We start from the raw sequence: 19,175 nt of genomic DNA on the forward strand, positions 1-19,175 counted from the left end.
AACTCAATTGTACATACAACAGAATATATATTCTTCTTGGTAGTAACTGGTGCAATATTTGATATATTGATATGTCGTATGATATGTTTTCAACTTGAGATTAATAGTGGTAACACCAAATACTAGTAAATTATATCATGAAATGTCACATATCAGTTTAGACCTATTTCATTTCTTTTCCACTTCAGTTTTCCTTTCCCACCTTATGCCTGTAAAATATTGAATGGCTTTTGTTCTACTTGCAGGTAATGTCCCCCAAGCTCACTCCAATGTTTTTTAGAATTCCACTTCGTGGGAACTAACCCTTCTAAAAGCGATCGGTACTTCCATTGCAAATACAGTAATCTCATCTCCAGTATGTGACAGTTCACATAAGATATCTTTGTCTAACCACGAAGCGACCCATGAAAGTCCCGGTATAGAATAGGTAAAAGGCGACTATGCTTGTCGTAAGAGGTGACTAACAGGATCGGGTGGTCAGGATTGCTGACTTGGTTGGCACATGTCATTGGTTCCCAATCGATGCTCATGTAGTTGATCACTGGATTAACTGGTCCAGACTCAATTATTTAGAGATCGCCACCATATAGGTGAACTATTGTGGCGTAGAACTAAACTCACTAACTCACTCACTCACTCACTGTAACCATGAAGCATTAATAACGGAATATTATTCCGGAACACATGACTTCTTGCTTGCTACAGCTGTATTCATTGGTCACATGGAAATGCTAAAATACAAAGAAACCAAGTATCGTAGGCAGAGCGAGTAAGTGAGCTGAGTTTTACACCAGATATAGGCTTCATGACGAGTAATCCTTTAACCACCAGGTTAACGGCCGCTCACATATGCTGCGAGTTATTTTGACTATTAAGACTCAGTGTATATTAGCGCATTTCGCCATAGCGACAAATTCAGCCTGAATAAAGGGTGCAAGGTGTTAGACATGTGAATCCAACACTTTTGTTCTGATGGGTGAATCCCCTTTTCAATCTCATATTTTCATGTCCCCAATTTCCTCTCATGTATTGATGCTGCACTCAGAGCAAATTTTCCACAGAGAACTTCCTTGTTGATGGGGTATAAAGGGGATAGTGTAGCGCAAGGTACATTCTCGTCACGGACCTGGGCTCAAGACACACGCTACCCTACATCAAGTTGTACAGACAGCTGAGCGAAAACGGACGGGGTAGGCCGCCTCCTGGTATGCATGTTTTTTGTTTGTTTGTTTGTCAACACATTCAGATATATTCCGACTTGTTGAAGTCGTGAGTGAGTGTGGTTTTGCGCCGCTCTTAGCAATATTTCAGCAATAATCGAGGTGGGTTGTGGGGGTATGGTGGAGGTGGGGGATGGGGTGGGGTGGGGTGGTAGCTGAGTGGTTAAAGCGTTCCTCGTCACGAACATATTAATAATGCCAGCTGTAAGTCTGTACACTAGGGTACTGTTTATGGTGTCCCTGCTCGAGTATTGCTACACTTGGTGTTAATGGCTTACGATCTACCCTACAGCGCACGTCAGCAACAGGGCATAGTCCGTCTGGCCCCAAAGCGGTCAGACGAATTGCAGTCTAACTCGAAAACTAATAAACATAAAATACTTAATGAAAACATCATACCAAGTACGTGAGGTTTTTGCAGCATTTGTGTCCTAAAACATACAAGCGTTTTCTTAGCAATCTATCATTACAATATTGACAAAGTTTGCTATTTGTTACAAGGAAGGAGTGCAGAGAATGGAACAGCCAGGTGTGCGAAACAGGATGGAGATGGTACAGCAAGGGTTAATGAATATAACACCTGGGTGTCCCTTTCTAAGTTTAGTAGTTTTCGAGATAGACTGCATTTTATCTGTCCGCTTTTCAGCTAAATGAGTTATAGCACGTGTCTCGCTGAGCTATGAAAATATATAACATATATTTAGTTCTATATACATGTAAATGAATCACAGAAAACCTGGGAAGAGTCCAGGCTTCGTGTATACTGCCTACCGTTACCATTTGCATACAAATATACATATGTGTCCTGGATGAAAATCCGGTTCTTGTAGCTGCTAAGACCAGCAATATATAACAACTATCTGTCAATGAGCCATCTTCGACTCGCCAAGTTTACTGTCTGTTCTGTGTCGGCTAGATATCTTCTGAGAAGCTCCTTTCGACATTTCAGTTTGTTTGGGACGGACGTCCAGGGATGCATTCTAATCTGTACGTTCCACAGAAGTATGATCTTGTAGTTGTTTGATCGGAATAATATTTAAATGTATGCTATTTCAACGTTATTTCAGCCCACCGGTTACTCCGACGATGGCACTCACAAGCATGCTGATTTGCTTCCTCTTGATGCTCATTTTGACCTTGACCTTGACCATGGAATCAGGGCCGTCATCAGCACGTGATGGGGACTCACACGGAGGGGACACCTATATGGAAGATCAAGTACTTCGGAGAATGAAAAGAGCACGTTTTGGAATGAGAACACCCAGTTTTCATTTTAAACCAATCGAGGTCAAGCCACCGCGTAAACTGACTATCGACGAATCGCCGAGACTCAGGACAGATTCTGACAGTGATGATGTGCGGAGTCACAGACACAGTCACAGTCACGACTCGCGACGACAGAATGATGCCAACACTGACATCGACGACGCCAACGACCCACATAACGACAAACCAATGTACAGAGAGACAAGGGAGCAGGTAGATGGATTTACCGCCAAGATTAATCACCCGAAAAAGCACGTGTTTAGGCAGAAGTTCCGAGAGGCGATGAAGAGAGCTTACGAGGGATCCGCATCTGCTCGCAATAAACTCAAGAAAACTGCTAAACTTCTTTTGGAGTATGGTCCAGACTTCTTTGATCTTGGGAGCTCCATCATGGAGATGGTCATGGTGGCAGAGGAGTTGCAGGCGTCACTCCAGCCGCAGGCGGAACCCACACACAGCACTGCACGGGACCAGTATGAAGCAGTCGACAGCGCGGCAGACGACAATCTGGTTCTCCTTTTACAGGCGATGCTGCAGCAGCATAGTTCAGGTATTAAGTTGGAAAAATAGTCCACTGCATGACCATTAGTGAATTAATTTGAACTAGGACAACCTCAAACTCTAAAAAATATATTCACAGGGTGTAGGAATATGCGGAATCAAACGGGATGTGCTTATAGATACAGGATTCACTAGCTTGTTTGAATGTGTGAATGTATTGTCTAGCTCAATGTGTCCTATGTTTAAATGATAGTTCTTTATACGAACTCCAGTGAAACGTGCATTTGTGTTTGTTGCTAATACCGGTATCGCCAACAATGTTTCAGGTATATAACGGTAGCGTGAACGCTCTTCAGTCAGTCATACATAACCCATAAACAAGAACAGAATCTGCTATCTGCTTATTTGATGATGCCCCATTAGAGAGATTAGTCATTATAATTACCCCATCACCGCTGCAGGATCGTGCATACCTTCTTTAACCTATTTCAGTGTAATACTGTTTGACTGTTTCAGGTTCAGGATCGGATCTCCATGGCAACGGAATCTTCCCTGGAAACGTTGTCGTAATTGTTGCAGTGCACGCCCTGGTTTACCTGTAGAAACACTCACCCGTACTTATTTGAAATGTGAGTTCAGAAGTGAAAAATTCAAACTTTCTATGTGTCAATTCGTGACAAAATAATATGTTCTTGAGCAGTATAGAAAGAAATATTATCTGCTTGAATAAAATTATATTTTGAAATTTCTCCATGTCTGTTCTATTAAGACTTACAATGATAACAATTCCACACAACCAATGAGAACTCTTGCCTGCATCAAGTCTGTGAGAACAATTGGCTCTGTAAGAAAAATTGCAAGAGTTGTGTCCCCTAGGATTGCCAGGAACCCGAAATCGTGGGATCTCATGCCATTACAGCACCTAATAATCTGACACGTTCTGATAAGATGTGAAAAGGTGCTTACTCAATTCTAGATTTGTTTAGATATTCATTGCTCTGTTATGAATCTGAGAAGTCCAGTAACAGATTCCTGGGCCATCTGAGAGTATGTGGAGAGTGTGAGTGAGTGCGTGAGTGCGTGAGTGCGTGAGTGAGTCTTACGCCACTTTTAGCAATATTCACGCAGTATGACGGCGGAGGACACCAGGAATGGGCTTCATACATTGTATCCATTAGGAGAAGAGAACCTGGGTCTTGAACACCGAGATACAACTGAAAGATGTCATTCACCATTGCGTTGTCTCCACACCTGCTGATTTCGCTGATTGTGTATCAGGTACACTGAGACATTGGGTATTCCCATCCTGGTTTGACTGATCCAGATACAAGCCGTGAGAGGGATGGAGTTCTGGCAGTAAAACAACACTCATTCATTTTGGGAATTTGCATTGCCATTACTTTTGTTCTAAACACAATTCGCCCCTAAGTGAATAGTAAAGTGTGTTAGTGTGTGAGTGAGTGTGCGAGAGGGTTAGTGAGTGTGTGTGAGAGAGGGTGAGTGAGTGAGTGTGTGAGTGTGTAAGTGAGTGTGTGAGAGGGTGACTGAGTGAGTGTATGAGAAGGTGGGTGTGTGAGTGAGCGGGTGTGAGTGAGAGTGAGTGAGTGACAAAGAGGGTGAGTGAGTTTGTGAGAGAGTAGGTGAGTGAGTGAGTGGGTGTCTGAGAGGGTGAGTGACTGTGTGAGAGAGTGAGTGTGTGAGAGGGTGAGTGAGTGAGTGTCAGATCGTGGTGCATGGTTGTTTGTTTGTACACGTGCGTTGGTACATTGTGTTTTACGCTTTAACAATATTTGTAATTATTATCGTTACTGCTGGCAAAATAAACGCTCAACACATTGTACCATTTGGTAAATGTTTTATCAAATGGTTACCCCAGCATTCCTTCCCCTAAAGAAAGAACAAAATGCATCCCTACTCTGGCACATGATTGTGCCAAATGGGAACCATTCTGCTAAAAATGGTAGACGCTATCTTGAATTATTAAACAGTCACCTGGCTATTATGTTACGTGTTTCGTTGTTTCGTGAAGCGAAATGGAAGTGACTGCTGGTACGTGCCGACTCATGGTTGATAGGTAGGTGCGGTTTTAGGGAGACCTTGGGACTTAATGGCCTACATGCTTCCAACACTTAACAAACTGTTATATTTTTGTTCAGCTGAATTTCGTCTTACTTACTCGTTTTAACCTCTTTAACAATCACAAGCTAATTTCATCGCCAAATGGAATTGTTTAGTTAAGCTAAAAGAAACGACAACATTTTTTTACATTAAGTTGAATATAGATGTATACACACATCGAAGCTGTACACATTTACAAGTTATCTCCCTTACTGAGAGCAGTTTGACAGCTGATACATGCTGGACCAGAACTACACAGTATTATATATAAATGTCCACTGGTTATGACTATGTCAAATGTTTTGGTATTAATTAGTGACCGAGTTTAGTTGTAGATCCCACTCAGCAATATCTGGTGATTCAACACCATGCGCATGGATCTACGCAACTGGGATAAAATGATATGTGTCGCCCAAGTCACAGTGACTGTATTCCACAGTGAGAGAAACGAACGGAATGTTTTTTTCAGTTCTGCTCAGGTAAATAGTACTACCACAAATTTCAGTAGAAGCCAAATTGTTGCCAAACAATATTCTTTTCAGAAAGCCGAAACTACCAAAAAGCAACAACACTACTGTAACGCTACACACAACATCGTTAAGTCAGGTTCTCTCGGGTTTTCTTCCAAAGCAATGACAGAACTCTCAAGGCGATTTCTTGAGTAGGAACTATTTATTACTTACAGGAATTTTTTATTTCTACGTTGCAAGACAGCCCACGCGAGTCCCCAGGCCAGTACACCGAGGCCATGCACTGGTCCGATTGCTGAGAAGCTCCATTATGCTCTGTCCATCGCCTGGGGTGCTTTTATACCCATTCCCCAGCATCCGGATCACGTATCAGCCAGTGGTCAATAGAAGGACTAGTGTCATCCTGTCTAACACCGTTGACGTTTGATGGTGATCAACATGCGATAACAAATTGCTAATAATTATTGGCGTTACATATCAGCTAGTGTCATCCTGTCCACCACTGTCGATGATTGATCATAACCAGCATGCGATACCAAGTTGTTAACTGGAGTTGCATATCAACTAGTTTCATCCCGTCCATCACTGTCGATGACTGGTGGGATGATCCTGGCACGGATCCTTATAGTCTATGTATCGTCCGGTGAATCGTCAGTAGTTGTTCCTTTGCGTTGTGTCTTCATTGATATATTCCAGCTGGATGGTATCTACCTACATCTAGCTTTATAAGATCCGCTGTGTCTGCCCAGCATCCAGGCCCGGATACAAAGATCGTACCTTGGGATGCCGTTTCCCAGTCCTTCCGTCGTTCCTCCCGCCAGCAATGGTGCAGAGGGTAACCGCTCTCTTGGCACCATCTCTAGGTCCGGATCGGATCGGGGGTGTCTACCAAATCTGAACTTTTTGGCGAACCAGGGTCTATACACTAGACCTAGTGTAATCATGGTAACGATTATCAGTGTAACCACTATGCCGAGTTGAAGAGTATTATGAGAGCCGCATGTTTCTGGTTTCCCGTTTCAATATTCCCATCCCAGTTCCGTACGAGTGACAGTTCTTTAAAAAGGCGTTTCATAGGTATAGATCGTATATCACTATACTAATAACATCAGGTAATGTAATGCCGATTCATTCACTAACTAAAACTACCTACAACATTGACCATTACCAGAACGTGGATACAATGAGTAACTATAAAATACCATATGAAACAACCCCAAGACAACTATATACAATGATCCGTAACCCTGCCACTATGTAGCCTTATAGCAGCTCGGCTACTGCTTTAAGTAATGCTTTGACCGATTCCTTTGTTTGGGTCGGTTTCACGTTACAGTGTCATTGTCCATTTGGGAGTGATAATTCTCTACCGGGTCTTCAGGATCACTGGATTCTCTCAATCGGAAACAACACTCGTGTCCATGGGCTTTTGCTTCATGCGTTTTGCTATTTCTGCAAGTGGAATGTTGTTGTCTACATCATCTGAATCAGGTCTCCCCTGTAGGTATCTCCTAACTATAAGTTGAGATCCTGCAGTCACGTGCTTCGTGACCTACTCGACTGCAATTCTGGCAACGTGGGCAGGGTCGGAAGTGATCAACTTCCATAGGCTCAACTTGCCTGTCATGAGTTTCACTGGAACTACCCTTACCTACTCATAGAGCGAACCTAGCCCTAAGGTTCTGTTCATTTGTGGCGGCTGTCGCTGAATTGGGCGGATATTCGCGCATAACCTTCATTTTCATTGGTCATGACCCAACCCGTCTATGGAAAGTCCCACCAACCGCCGTTCAATGGCAACACCATTGTCACCATCTTGCCTAAACCCCATGTAAATATATTTGATTCATCTAATTTCCATAATTTCGGCGCAAAATCAAAGTCTAATCGATAAAGCAAATACACAACGAGATTGTCCAATTGGGCAGTTTTCCGTGTACGGTATGTGTATCGTGCCTGAATACCCTGCAACATAGTTTCCATGGTAACACATGGCTTTGTTTCTGTACTCGGCACAATGAACATTAGACATTTTATCATATACATGCAGTATGAAAACTAGACAGTCAACTCATACATTTATCGGACACATCTACTAGTGAACTTGACATCGTAAAGTAACTGAATACAAGAAGTTCCTAAATGCTGGATTCTGGGATAATTTATCCCCTGGTTAAGCCTTGTAATTTACAGGAGGAGTCGACAGATCTGAGCCTAACACAGTGTAAACTTCTAAGAGTGGCACATCCATCTCTACACACTCCATACTAGAGGAAGTGTTTCATAACAGTATATCACACACAGCTTTCAATTTAACCACATCGGGACCCGTGATGTAATAAGCTGACATGGTAGGATTGTACATTGGACATTATGCGTGTAGATGAATTGACCGAGAGGAAAAACACAAAACAAACACTCTGTGGGGAATTTAAATAATTTCAAACACAACAGGACTGATTAGAATGAAGAAACGGACAGTTCAGTAACTCATTTCTTTGTTGACACAAGAACCATTGCACGTTTAAACTAGGACATTTTATGTCCGCGTCAGTCACTTTCATTGTCTAACTGAACTGACATCAACATGTCTATTTTCACAGCTACAAATATTGTATTCCAATCCATAAGCTTTACGTGGATATCAATTTTACAGAGTGAAAATAAAATATGTCAAGATATTCATGATATGAAACACCTTTTTACTCAATAATCAACTCAGAAATGTGTGAAATGTTTCATAAAGTGATCAGTTATTACATAATAATAATCATAATATGTGTGGATGCAAAATGCTGCTAGTCCACACATGAAACCTGTCATGTAGAAAACCGACATATTTAGCTACCCTTGTTACACTGTTGTACACGACGTACAACACATGAACGGGTAACCTCTTTGTCCGCTTCTTGTCTTTAGCTTCACTAATGAGCGATTTCTTGGTGTCAGATATGAGGATCTCCTCCCCACTAAATACCTTCATGTTTACTGTGTAGTGACTTGTTGGATTGACAGTAAACACATTCAGGAGACCCCCCTTGAACTTCGCATCAACCTGTCCCAAAACAACGGACCTGTCCACATCAATAAATCCTATTCTACCCCTCCTGACATCCAACACAACGCCATAGTGAAGGGTGTCCTGTGAGCCGGGTGTGTCAGACATTGTGTTTCTGTAACACCTCCCCCACACCCCAGCGAGACACACCCTGTTACAGAGACTCCCCGGGTGTGTGTCACACCTCAGTACATTGACACACCAGGAGCGGCGCTGTAGACAAGCATACCACTTACTGTCCACCTGGTTCTCCTTCCCCACCCCCACCTCTAGAATAGGCCACCACCCTCTACTCAACACACCCACCCTGGTGTGGGCCTCCCAGTATCGTGTTGTGGGTAGGACTGGGGTGACAGCAGATGAGGATGGGGAAAGGGGGATGGGATTGGAGCTATGTGTCCCGCTCAGTCTCTGTCGTCTGTCCCTGTCCGTGTGCTGTGTGGCGGGGGGCGATTTGACCAGCTCACCGTCTGTAGTAACATGGCAGCAGCAGGTGTTGGCTCGACCAGCGTCCAGGTGGAGTTTAGGACCTGCAAATATAGAAGTGTCATTTAATGGAGTTTAGCAACTGTATTTCCTCTAAGATGTCATTGCATTGTTTGTCCCGTTTCAGTGAATCCAAAACAGCTCACTAATTGATCGACTGCCATTTCTGTCCGTCTGTAAGCGCAACGACACCCGTGCCCTAGATAGTAATAATAACGAGATGATACTATTCATATGGGTATTTAAACTGTTTGTCAAACAATTCATTTCTACGTACATTGGTAAACAAATAAACCTTGGTTTAAGTACTCTTTCACCCAAATATGTTTGACCCACAAATGCAGTTTGTTGTGACGGTGGCCAGAAATAGACACTACTACTGCCTAAAGATGTAGATGTTTCAACATCATTTCACAATAAATCTATCACTACAGGTATTCTAGAGTCATATCACATGAAATAGGACAGAGTGAGACAGGTAGTATTCTGTTTGGCGATATTTTTACATTTATGTGTTCAACAGACAGAACGTGAACCGGTATCTTCTACGTCCGCTTCAATCACTGAACACAGTTTCATGATACCCGCTGTGTGGGGAGGGTTGTCTCGTGTCTGGAGGGGGACAGATATTTGTAAATGAACTGAGTAAATTGCTATGTTATTGTTATTAAGAAATATGAAATGCATCCATTCTGGCAACAAACCTCAATAATTACATCTGACGTATAATAATGATGGTTTGCACTATGTTGAAGCATAGTATCATGTTTGTGATCGAAGTAATGCCATCATTCTCGACTGTTTCTCATTTACTAACATTTTACGCTTCAATATATAATATAAATATATTGAATAATTGAATTTCAGGTCACTGTGAACCTATTCCATGTATGCCTGTTCATAAATGCCACAAACAAGATAGCCAAACACGGAAATTCCTGTTAAAAATGTCCCAAATAGATATAAACGTGGTTTTATCGCAGGGATCTATAAACCTATTCTTCGTGTATGATTTCCCATCCTACATTTCCACTTAAATGTTGAGCAAAATGCAGGAAGCAGAGTGCATTTCCATTGGGTACATTAGAGATGGTGGACATATTATTCACATTTTACAGAAAAACAGATTGTCCTAATAACATGGTTTTCAAGCAATGATTTAGCACTACCGGCCAGGTCAAGTCACTCCCGATGTGTTATAACGGACATCTAGAGTAATTTACTACATGTGACATTTTGTTGGTCGTCAGGTTTTCACATATTCCCAAACTCTAACCTATCCCAGGTGATGATATCTCCACGACATGAGTCACTGTTCAGTATACTGATCACTTGATTATCAGCTGCTCATTGCCTGCCTGTGTGCCTGCCTGCCTGCCTGCCTGTCTGTCTGCCTGTGCGTGCGTGCTTGCGTGCTTGCGTGCTTGCGTGCATGTATGTGTGTATGTATATCGATTGGAAGGTAGGGAGGGAGGGAGAGAGGAAGAAAGGAAGGAAGGAAGATAAATAGTGACAATCTGTTTCGTAAGGGTACTAGTAACATAGGCAAAGTATCTTATTAATACTTTAGAAACCATTTTAAACACAATATATAGTAAGTCGACTAAGCCGAAGACACATTATAGGAAACAAGACAAGTATCTGAGTTCGGCCACACCGCAGCGACCAAGGGAACTACAAGTACTTCTGCTACATGAATGCACCTGGTTTGGACAACGGCTTGGGTCACATTGGAAGACACACTATTACTGCTACCAGAAACTCCTAATTAACTCCTTCAGTTGTGGACAAGTTAATACAGAAAATGAAACATAAAAAAACCCACACTACACACATGTATGAATGAACGGTTTGGTTCTCGTGATGTCCCGAGTTAGAACTATCCCTAAAATGTTGACACAGTTCACTAATTGTTAAGAGGGAAGAGTGCAAGTGACAGCCAGGTGCTCGAGAACCACGTCCACAAGTGCTGACAAAGTCATTAATTCATTTACCTATGCTGTGCCGTCTTCATCCTTTCTCGTACACCAAGCTATCCCCTTCTCTGTACTCCTTCCTCGTAACAAATGGTGAAGTGTGTCAATGTTTTAATAATAGTCTGTTCAACAATTGTTGTTTTTTAGTTTTTATGACATCAATTCTGCAAAAAGCTCACAGGTATGCTCTAATGTTTTGATTATGATAAACGTTTAATTGAACATTTTGCTTATTAAGTTTCGAGTTAGACTGCAATTCATCGGTCCACTTTTGAACCAAACGGACTATAGCAATCACCACATAAGGAAACTGCATAAAAGAATGGAATTTACTTACAGGTGATGAATTCAAAACCTCCCTCTGAGCTGATGGTGTGAATCGTGCCTGAATTCCCTGCAACATAGTTTCCATGGTAACACAAAGCTTTGTTTCTGTACTCGGCCATCACATGTGCTCGACAGAGTAAAGTGAGTCAATGAGTTTTGATTATAGCTACTTTGAGCATTGTTGGGTTAGGATTATAAAAAATATAACACATGAAAGGAACGCAGCTCTACTCAATCAGCGGAGGTGCTGTAGTCAACATTGGCAACCCGTGTCAAAACACAAAGTTAGGAAACACGTGATCAAGTGAACGGCACATCTCATCTCGTCTTTTAAGGGGCGGTAAACTACATAAATTGATATAAATAATGTTTACAATTCTGTACCTTCTCATAGCACCCCGTACGCCAGAATGCCCAATATATTCCAAACAACAAAAAGGGTCATCTTGAGTCCCTGCTACACTGCCACATGTCACAGTTTAAACTGCATGATAACCAACAATTCAAAAGTCGCAATAATACCAATTAAAAGAAAAATAAACGGTGTAAGTGTAACATATTTATTGTAACATATTTATTGTTTCACTATAGAAAGTACGTTTTGATGTAGGTTGTGATATGTTGGAAATAGGCGGTTTAATAAACAGACGAGATACTTTTGCAGTAGTTGAGCATCTGCTACCGGACAGTGAAATTCTCCAAGGACAAATTATGAAACTTCTAAAAATGTTAGTAACTGTATCATTAACTCAGGCAAGATTTCAACCCCAAATCAACAACTCCTCATGTACGAACCTTTCAGGTATAAACCACATTCAAGTGACGCTGAAGGAACGAACGCTCTACTCATGAAATGAAAATAAACAATGAGAAAATCTCTACTTTGTATGAATTTCAAACATTAATCTAAATACCATCGTGGACAAAGAGCCAGAGCCAAACTGAATTTCTATTTCTTCAATAAAATGGACCTTACCTTGTCACTTAGGGATATTTGTATGACATTCAACTTACATCTTTAACAGCTTCAAAAACATCATGTGATATCAACGGTTCATGTTCGGTTCGCCGTGCTACTTGTTCAGGCTGGACTTCTTGTGATGTCCCCTGTAATCCTGGTGATTCAGATGGACGGGGGACAGTTCCTGCAATGTTTCAATGTTTCAACTGTACTTCACTGCATAAAGACAATAAAATCTCATTAAGTATTAGTTATCTATATTATATAATACCAACCGGTGATGCAATAATTCAACTTAAAGCAGAAATGTGATGTAGTTAATTCTGTATTTGATCTTCTTTTCACGATCTGACCCAGTTATTATGTTTTACCTGTGATACGATGGATGATGTCCCCACACTGAAACCTGAAACATGTACCTGAAACAACAACGCTTACATCATAAATGTCCGAATATAACTTCGACTTACAGAGTAGCTGTGTATATCACACCTGTATAGAATGCCATATCTCCATACTTACTATACACACCATGAATGATTTTCAGCAATAACAGCCTTTTAACTTCTTTCTCTGTTTTCATTTCATTTTCAACAGTGTATTAAGTTTGTCTATTTTACAAAAGCAATACATTACCTTCCTGATGTTTTCCCCTATTAATGTCAGCTGCATATTCAATGTCAGGAGATCTGATGAGAAAAAGTACAAATGCAGGTTAATCAGAATTTCGTCAAGCCAAGTTATATACAATACCGTTTGATGAAAGCTAGTAAACTTGTAATAAGGAGACATTGTCAAAACGATAAACAATGATATCAAGCCGTGGGAAATATAGTAACGTCATGAAGATATTAATCATCAAACAATGACGTAAGAATTGCACAACTCATTTTCTCTTCTTTTTCGACAGAGTGGAGACATTCTCTTTGCTTGTGGGAATGATTCTGGTGACACGGGATTTGGTTTCAAACACCTCAGGATGTTGTGCACATGCTAAAGATGTATTGTTTCAGAGCCTACAAGAGACTACAGAAATAATAGATTTGGAGAGATTATCACCGCAGATGGGACTTATACGATTCAACTGAAGATACCCATACGTGGAACGTGGTAAATTTTTTCAGTTTTCCGTATGTTTTATATGTATAGAGTGAACTCAAAGCAGGACCTTTGAAAGACATTTCTAAATATTAGGAAAATTGTTTTGTTTGGTACATTTTTCGAAAAGTCTACTTACCTTGCAAAGTAAGTTGTTTATCTGGTATGTCATCAACGTTGAGGCTGTAGACAAGTCCGTCAAACGTATCGATGAGTTCCTGCAGAGCTCTCTGTCCTTGAAAGGAAAGGATGATTCTGGTGTCTTGTGTGTCATCTTATGGAAGGATCCACTTCAGATTTTCATCACATTTCGTCTGCAGTACATCTGTGAGAGAAATGAGCTCCTCTCTTCTTGTAGATTCAAGTGTTCCCTGGGTGTAGTCTATCGCTGATACTATTGACGCATGAACGTCATGTAAAGTGTCAAGTTTCTCTTGAACTATTTCGCTTGGGTCTTTAAGACTCATTTGAATTTCCTTCATGAGTTGTCTTTGCCGATTAAGGAACTTTGCAGCAACAGCTTTATAAACTTTAGTTGCAACTTGCTGCAGGTGACCCCTGGCAGTTTTCACGCTGTTAGCGACATATTTCAGTTTATCTTGTTGTTTTCTCACTTGCTCCTCCAGCTGACCCTTCGCTACGTCATACGCTTGATTCAGGTCTTCTTTCTGGTGGTTGTTGTGGGCCCCATGCACACATGTAAGACAGACGGCCTTCTTACACGTGTGGTCATACAGCTGCAGCTTGTTCCCAGAGTGGTCTCTGCAGTTCAGTTCCTTCAGCCACCGCTTCATAGGAATATTCTCTGCTTGGTTCATCTCGCTTACCTCGTGGTTTTGGTTTCGTCCTAAGGAGTCATGGAGTTTATGACAGTCAGAACATAGCTTGACATCACATTCGTGACAGTACATCACAGGCTTTGTATCATGATCGTCTTTGGTGTAGCTGCATTTAATATCACCATCAACGTTGACTTTGAAGGCAGCTTCACTGCATCTGACATGATCTACTGTTGTCTGCTCTATGGTGAACTCACGACCACAGGATAGACAGTGTATGCGGTTCCCTTCCGTCTGTGTAGCTTGGTGATCAAGGCAGGCTTGCAGGCGGAATGAAGGCATGGTAGAAGACGAGGCTGACTCTCATCACAACAGGACTGCGTTGAAAACTCGCACATTCCCTCCTCTAAAACTGATGGTAGAAAAGCAAGGTAAGATAATTAAATGAACCAAATATAGGGCTATGCATTCAAGGTTGTATTGATTTTAGAGATAACTGTTTTATTTGGAAAGAAAGATTGTCACTTCACCCACTGTACCTGCATGTTGGACTTGTTCTGTACTGCCCACCCTGTCTGGAGACTGTGTCCTTGGAACACCCACTAGAGCACCATGTGCCTCCTGTTCTTCTTGAAGTCTCTGTAACAACATTTAGCACTGCATCCAAACACATCCTCTCCTGATCATGTGTGATTTTTTTGTCGTTTACTTTCAGGATTTGGTCCTCACTTTCAATGTGTAAAATACTTCTCATGTTTTCTCCTTCACGCATGTTGTAATAGTAATCACTACACCAACATGTCATGATGTGACAGGTGTAATTATGTGACAGTCTATTTCTATTTCGTATGCACTGCAAGTGATTAATTATGAAATAAGAACAGACGTTATCCTCACCTTTTTCACTTTCTCACACTCTGTTTTACTCTGATGTAAATCAGCATCTGCCTTAGATATTTGTGTCGTTACTGAAAGAAGAAAATGTAGATGTAACAAATCACGACTTTGTCACTGTGTGACTGAGTACACACGTACACGTGTACACAAAGACATCCACATAGGCAGTGTAACGTTATCATAATTCAAGGTAGAGACTATAATTCACTACATGGGATAACTGTCAGCTTACGAGCTTCAACTTCTAGACTCTGCGATATGTATTTAGCTCTTTCCTTTTTTATTGTTCCCATCAGCTCAGCGTTGGCCTTGTCTTTTTCCTTAATTTGTACCTGAAGTCCCTCTATCTCCTGAAAACGAACGTTCATGATCAGTAAATATTTTGAAAAACTTCTTTCCTGTAGAAACGTCCAGATGGAGTAACGTGTGGCATTTTCTGCCTGAAATTATCCTTGATTAACTGGCCCATTAACTGTTTTATGTAGAATATCTGCCAGGGAAAGAGTTAACCTCACAGCAAGAATAGAGTTTGGAGAACAGATCAAAGCAACACAGTCCCATCCTTTCATATACAAATGTGGAGTTCAGACACGTAACACATTCACCAAATTGAGACCACTAAAATGAATGACCCTCCTAATTTGAAGTAGTAAATTCTGGATATTAGAAATGATGTGTCGACTTGCCTTGTCATGTGATAAACTAAGAAGGGTGGTCTGTATGTTCAAAACTCACGGTGTGTAGTGCTGCTATTTGTCCATCTTTCTCATCAAGTTCCTTCTTGTGTTCAGCCTCCATCGTGCCTTTGTTCACATAGACAATGCCTGGATGCCCTGAAATGTATGATGGTCATGGCGTCTCATCATGTCATCATGTCTTGGAGATTGATAGTTACAGAGGTACTGTAGCTGTCAGGAGACGTGATCATCACAAGTGGTTCATGGAGCAAGCACGTTGTTGGTGTACATTTGTTTCAGATCGGAATTTTATAATTTGGTAATGCTAATGATTGAAAATATAAGCTCAGTTTTGTCACGCTGAAAGCATTGAAAGGTTGTGTCATGGTGCGGGCTAAACAGGTGAGTGATATCGTCCTTAGATTATGACGCAGTTGACTGTATAATCCTAAAGCATTTAACCACACATGAGACTGTATAATCCTAAAGCATTTAACCACACATGAGACTGTGCCTATCGACATTGTAAAATATATTTCTTTTACTTCTGTCTGCAATGTGCTGTTGTATTATTTGAGCTGAAATGCTATTTTCAGAGGACGGTATCTTTACATTTTGCCAGTAGAGTTGCCGTAAGTCGATCATGAACAAGTCCTTGGTTTAGATATAAATATAATTTACAAATAAACATACATGTGTGTGTGAGAGTTTTGTATGTGAGAGTTGTGTGTGTGTGTGTGTGTGTGTTTGAGTCACACGATACCTTCACACATACAAACCTTCTTCAGTTGCAGAAGCATCAAGCCGTGACTTAATAAATGGCTGTGACGTATAAAGGACAGCGCAGAACGCTGTAACATCAAATCAAGTCGAGTTATACGATACATCTGTTGACAGGGCTGTGGTGACATACTGTATTCTGACTAATAAATACTTAGCAACCGAAATCATCCTGATCGCACAACGCCGGGGAAATATATTACTGAAATCATGAAGTCATGATAGTCGCGACGAGCCAGGTTAGAACTGGTCTTCTGCAATCCACGCTTGTCTTATGAGGCAACTAACGTGATCCGGTTAGCAGAATCGTTGACTTGGTTGACACATGTCATCGTATACCAGTATTGTAGATTGATGCTCATGATGTTGACCACTGGATTGTCAGGTCCAGGGTAAACTATTTACAGATTATCGCCAAACGGATGGAATATTGCTGAGCGCGGTTTTAAACAACCATCCAACCAAACGAGTCGTGACAAGTGGTGCACATGTACGATATGTGGGCATGTGCAAGATACTGACGAATAACAGTTAACCCGGTTTAGCAGTGTATTAACAAATGAGCTTGTTTGCATACTTCCCCATTCAGGAAACCGAGGACATGTGCAGCCTGTGAGTGATTCCATGCAGTTACCCTCTGTTTACATAAAATAGTTCATACCATATCCATAAACAGACGGACGACTTCCGACCAGACAACGACCTGGCCACACTGTTCACAAGGACTGTAGCATAACCAGTTAACGAAAATAAATAGCAAAAGAGGAATAGTTCAACTGGGTTGTACCTGATCTGTGCCTGTCGTGTGCTTGTAAAAATGGTCTCCGTTGAAGTGGTATACTACTGTCGACAGATGGTGTTTGTCGATCAGCCCTTCTGGTCCTGTCTACTCAGCCAGAACGAAATGTGCTTCACCGAAAGGCAAAAAACAATTCACGTGAGTGCGAACGTTGCATCCCATTGCTGGGAAATCAATCGTCCACTTGCACCCAGACAGAACTTTAAGGTTACAGTTGTAGACGACAGGAACGTTAGATAATATGTATCAATATGAAATGCAGTTGGATATTGTGAAGCCTTGTGCTTATTTTGTGCAGTTGCCATAACACGCTGGCTTTGACAGGAAATGTGTTCGTAACACCACGAGGTTCTTTCTTCTATAGTCTAATGGTTTGCCTCTAACTGGTAATTATCACTGTGTTATGTCCAGCATGCATTCACCAACAAGAAATTCCAAACACCGAAACTGCTGACTGCTGTATGGTCTTTGAGAGAAGAATGAATACGCTGGACTTGTTGCTGTTTAGAAAAGTTATCGATTATATCACACTGTGTAAGACTTGTGAGGAAAGAAACTGACATGGTTCGTCCCACAATATAATGCCAATCCCATAGCCTGAATGACATAACTACCACAACGAAATACTTGGCAAGTACGTTCACACAGAAAGAGTTGAGTCAGACAGCTGAATACATCTTTAAACAAGAGACTACTGCAAGTACACCCAGCTCTTAAATGATACAATGTGGTTAAATATTATTACATGTAATAGGCCATGAACCATTCCCGAGACAGTTTCTTGGATGAATGGATTAATTTGCAGTCAAATGACCTTCCTAAGCTTGAAAAGAAAATTTATTGTGTCAGATATGATGTTCAAGATGTGCGTACGTGCCAGTTAAGGCATTGTGCCAACAATATCTGCAACGTGCTATTTGTATGCTCATCAAGGACCATGTTTTTCAAGGAACTAATATATTTATGACTTTTTATACAATCAGTGGACTGGGTGTGTGTAGGCTGGAGATAGAGTCGGATATGGTGAGGGATCGTGGTTCAAGGGTAGGTAGGAGTATCATCACGGGCCACACTGTAGATGGGATGACAGCAAACGTAGTCCTCTAGTGTTAACATGTCTAGGTCTGGCTCGCTCATGACACATACCTTGCTGTGGGAGTTGCGTGTGACACCGTTCATAATTACATGATCACAACTACGAGTGGTACTGCTCCCTGCTGAAGTCCATCTCAGTTGTTAACAGTATCACGATTCTATCTCATCTTCGACATTAGTAAGACAACAGTGTCAGGTCTCCACTGACACCCGACTAGGGGATTCGTGTAGTAGATGTTAAACATCCCCCAATTACACGGTGTGAACATCATTCACCTCCCGAGAAGATGCGTAACTCCAAAAATATCTGAAGTCAGTCGAATCTTAACACGTCTTTAATCGCAGAATATGTGGTCTCTTATTTGAGGCTAGGTTTGTCTTAATTGCTAACAGACGAAGAGAAGATGTAAATCCAGCTAAGGTGCAAGCAGGAAGCAACAACACTGTACCCATGACCCCAAGTATTGTGATCTACCTTCAGTTTTTTGGCCCTATCGATCTATTACCTGTTTTTACATTGTTTTGTCGTCTACAGTTAAATGATTTTAGTTCAGGTTCTAGATTTACATGTATCTGTGATATCTTATGTGTGTTTACTGTCCTTCATTAACAAGTTTTACTTTTCGAAATAGTTCCATCTTTATTGTATGAACTGTTTTGGTTCAGA

The 19,175-nt window shown here is 41.3% G+C and overlaps 1 protein-coding gene and 1 pseudogene across 1 annotated transcript; one reads left to right on the top strand and one right to left on the bottom strand.

The window, feature by feature from the left end:
* Positions 1 to 1,111: 1,111 nt before the first annotated feature.
* On the top strand, positions 1,112 to 3,735 carry LOC137282281 (uncharacterized). The gene is made up of 3 exons (XM_067814014.1): positions 1,112 to 1,205; positions 2,288 to 3,036; positions 3,504 to 3,735. Exons 2-3 carry the CDS (start codon positions 2,307 to 2,309, stop codon positions 3,587 to 3,589), a joined length of 816 nt encoding a protein of 271 aa, XP_067670115.1. The 5' UTR covers positions 1,112 to 1,205; positions 2,288 to 2,306; the 3' UTR covers positions 3,590 to 3,735.
* A 476-nt stretch (positions 3,736 to 4,211) lies between these two features.
* The window catches only part of LOC137280780 (uncharacterized), a 127,443-nt pseudogene continuing 112,479 nt past the window's right edge, over positions 4,212 to 19,175 (bottom strand).

The sequence above is a fragment of the Haliotis asinina genome, chromosome 4 (genome assembly GCF_037392515.1).
Source record: "Haliotis asinina isolate JCU_RB_2024 chromosome 4, JCU_Hal_asi_v2, whole genome shotgun sequence".
NCBI classification, from domain to species: Eukaryota; Metazoa; Mollusca; class Gastropoda; order Lepetellida; family Haliotidae; genus Haliotis; species Haliotis asinina.

Bases quoted from the DNA above. Each gene is read 5' to 3' on its own strand.
- LOC137282281 (XM_067814014.1), top strand. From the start codon at position 2,307: ATGGCACTCACAAGCATGCTGATTTGCTTCCTCTTGATGCTCATTTTG. The intron at 3,037-3,503 runs GTATTAAGTTGG...TGACTGTTTCAG, and splicing joins GCTGCAGCAGCATAGTTCAG to GTTCAGGATCGGATCTCCAT.